This window comes from Bos indicus, chromosome X (genome assembly GCF_029378745.1).
Source record: "Bos indicus isolate NIAB-ARS_2022 breed Sahiwal x Tharparkar chromosome X, NIAB-ARS_B.indTharparkar_mat_pri_1.0, whole genome shotgun sequence".
Classification (NCBI taxonomy): Eukaryota; Metazoa; Chordata; class Mammalia; order Artiodactyla; family Bovidae; genus Bos; species Bos indicus.
The window spans coordinates 100,802,199-100,805,435 of record NC_091789.1 but is presented as its reverse complement, the minus strand read 5'-3'; the positions used below and the strand labels follow the sequence as shown (position 1 = coordinate 100,805,435).

Here is a 3,237-nt window from a genome sequence, read left to right as displayed (position 1 = left end):
TTTCAAAGAAAATTGTTTGAATGTTGTTTGCAACTCTATCTTAATATAGTTTTATATGAGATATAATAGACCATCACAAAAATGTAAAGGTTTCAACTGATCTACAACTCTTGAATTTATTGCTTTTATGTTTTACAGGCATTTTTGTATTCCCATTATTGAAAGTTTTGTACCTAAATACATACTTAAAATGTAATATATTTTCTTCTGGATATTTAACAATATATTAATATAAAAGGCAAAAAGAAATGCTTAAATCTGATAAAGGAAGCTATTTTTATGGAAATGGTATTAAAATGAGTTTTGAAATTAGAAAAACAAATGCTGAAGTGTTTATTATTGTTTTTATTTTAAGTAAACACAACTTATACCTCTTAGTTCCTAATAGCCCACACAGCAAACACCTAAGTAATAGAGGAAAGGCCTCTTGCCCACCTTTCTTGCAACTCTTGGCCCTAATATAGCTAAGCTGTGCTGAACGTCCTACCATTCCCCCAAATACTGCATTTTCTTTGCTTATACTGTTGCTTCTGTAATTTTTTTGGTAATGTCTTTTCTCTAGTTTATATGCCCATAAAATCCTTGTTTATTCTTAAAAACTAGCTCAAAAGCTATTTTTTTAAAATGCCTTTCCTAGGAAAAAATATCTCCCCATTTCCATGGCAACCTTGTACATCTATTTCATCATATTTATATTACAAATATCTGTTTATATGTCTGTCTCCCACTAAACTCAGAATCTCAGATGGACCTTGACACCCATCCACAATAAAGGTTTGACAACTGAAAGCAGAGTTTTGTCATCAAAAGGCTTGGGGTTAATACAAGCTCAATTCAAGGACTTTCAATATCCAAACTAAAAAAGTATCTGCTTGGAATTATTTTTCAGTACTGAAGGTGGATGGCAATAGAACAAGGCTGAGAAGTCCAGGATCAAAAAGAGGAAAAAGGCCCTAAAGGGTAAAATGGTTCACTGAAAAAAGGAGATGTATCTGATGAATGGTAGAAGGGGGACATTTGAATCTTCAGGCTTCAAACATCAAACCCAGTTCTCTTTATGCTTATATATCTTCACATGGTATTTGAGACTTAAAGGTCTGGCTCCATCTTGAATTTGATGTTTTATACTCCACAATTTGCTTTCACGTGTTTGAATACTCTCCAGGAAACAGAATTCCTTTTCTCATTTAATATGTTCTTCTCTCCTTAACCTCAATGCTGTTTCTCCTAAGATTTCCTTGTGCTCAAAATGCAGAAAAACTGCCACTGCCCTTACGCAACTTTCTAAGCTTTTGCCTCCTCCTCTGTATCCACCCCTCACTTTTTTTTAATACCATTCTTGCAGCAGTAGTTAAATACAGGCTTGGCACCTACCAGGCAGAGTGGGCTTAGGGATTAATGAGGGCCAATCAGTGCATAGGTAGCCACAGTAAGGATGGCAGTGTTCCAGAAAGGGAGCAGTGGTTGTTCAAAGGTCAAAGAGGGAAGTCATAACATCTGGATGGCTCATGCACTGTTGAATACTCTCTCTTCTAGCAGAGGCTAAGGCACGAGTCTCCTCCTGAAAGCGGCGGTGTCCCTCCTCAGTAAGCCTCCAGAGGCCAGGCCTTGGCCTTGCACTGGCCCCATCCTGAAGGCTGACTGGCGCCTTCTCAAAGCTGTCCAGGAAGCAGAGGTTGTGGCGGATGGTATTCTTCCATCCATATGGAGCTGTCCAGAAAAAGGGGAAATGCTGTTGGGTGAAACTGTAGATCTCTTGCACATTGAGGCCACAGGGAGGGCTGTTTCTAAGTGCCAGAGCAATTAGGTGACTGTAATTGAGGGGGGGACGAGGCCAGGACTTCCTCTCCTGGCTGTTGCCTTGCCATAGGTTCTGGCTCTGGAAGCACTCCCCTTTGTTTGGGGACTGGAGGGCCACAGAGGAGTTGCTATCTTTTTCCTTGGTCTCATCTTCTGTAAGCTCCCTGTCACTGGAAAAAGAGGTGATCTGCTTCTGTAGGGGAGATTGCTTGCTGGAGGAAGATGGCAGGGACTGCATCACTGTGGCCTCTGAGCAGTTAGGTACTTCATCTTTTGCGAGTAGCTGAGGAGAAAGAAGTATGTGTGCCAGATCCTTTTTCTTACTGGGCTCTGGGGTCTCCTGGCTGCCAAGGGAGCATGCGATGTTGGGATTCACCCACATCCACAGATTGGGTTCAGAGTTAGGACGATCTTTTCCAGGACTGGATCCCCTCTCTTGAGGTACTTTTGGAGTCTCCATTACTTGAAGTCTGTATTTGGCAAGGTTCTGCTCAGCTAAGGGGCACTGGTCTGTGGTGCAAGGAAGGAAGAACTCATTTCCCATGTCCCAGTCCAGCAGCCCTGGGATCTGGCCATGGAAACTGTACCAGAACTCAGGATTTTTTAGTTTTAAGTCCATCTTTAGTGGAGAGGTGGGTGGAGAGAGATTTCTAAAAGAACAGAGATCTCTGAGGTACTTTTCAAAGCCCTCGTTGGGGCACCAGTTTTGATGCAGTTTATCTCATCTAGAGTTTATCAGAAGGTAGATATACTAGAAAGGGGGGCACCAATGCCTCACTGATTAATGGTTAGACTTGGAGAAACCATAATGTTCTGGAATGGAACTCAAAACAAACAAGTAACTAAGAAGAACTTTTTAGCAGGAAAAAAGTTGAAGGTAGAATTCCTGAGCTTTCACTGGAAGCACAGAGTCTCCATGTGAGGACCTATAAATTTTGAACTATGTGCAAACTAAGATGACTTGTATAACAGGTGCATGTCTGGCATATCTTTCAACTCTTGCTGAGTTCATTTAATGAAGGAACAAGCATATACATGTATCACATTATATTTTGAGTCATTCTTAAATGCTTTAAAAAATCATTTCATTTTTAAAGTGCCTTTTGTCAAGTGCTTTCACATAGATGATCTCAACTGATTCTCATGATGGTCCTGTAAGATAACACAGTGGGTATTATTAATCTCATGTTACAGATAAGGGAACTGAGATCTACGTAATAATTAAGACTACATATCTAAGTAGCAGAGCTAGGTCCACAGCTAAGGTCTTCTGATCCTTTCTTTATGCCCACGGCCTCAATCATATTCAAAATAATGTATAAAAGAAGCAGCAATATATGTAACCTGAGTTTTTAGAGTAAGATGGAATCTATCAGAAGATAAATTGTTAGCCTCAAATCCATAACTAGAAATAAACTGTGCTATTTTAAATCTTAT

At 40.0% G+C, this 3,237-nt stretch overlaps 1 protein-coding gene across 1 annotated transcript; it reads right to left on the bottom strand.

Annotated features, from left to right (window-relative positions):
* Positions 1–399: 399 nt before the first annotated feature.
* Positions 400–2,934, bottom strand: FOXR2 (forkhead box R2). Its single transcript, XM_019954659.2, has one exon. It carries the CDS (start codon positions 2,417–2,419, stop codon positions 1,469–1,471), a length of 951 nt encoding a protein of 316 aa, XP_019810218.1. The 5' UTR covers positions 2,420–2,934; the 3' UTR covers positions 400–1,468.
* Positions 2,935–3,237: the final 303 nt, after the last annotated feature.

What these genes read in the sequence shown, in the direction of transcription:
- FOXR2 (XM_019954659.2), bottom strand. Translation starts at nt 2,419, where the DNA reads ATGGACTTAAAACTAAAAAATCCTGAGTTCTGGTACAGTTTCCATGGC.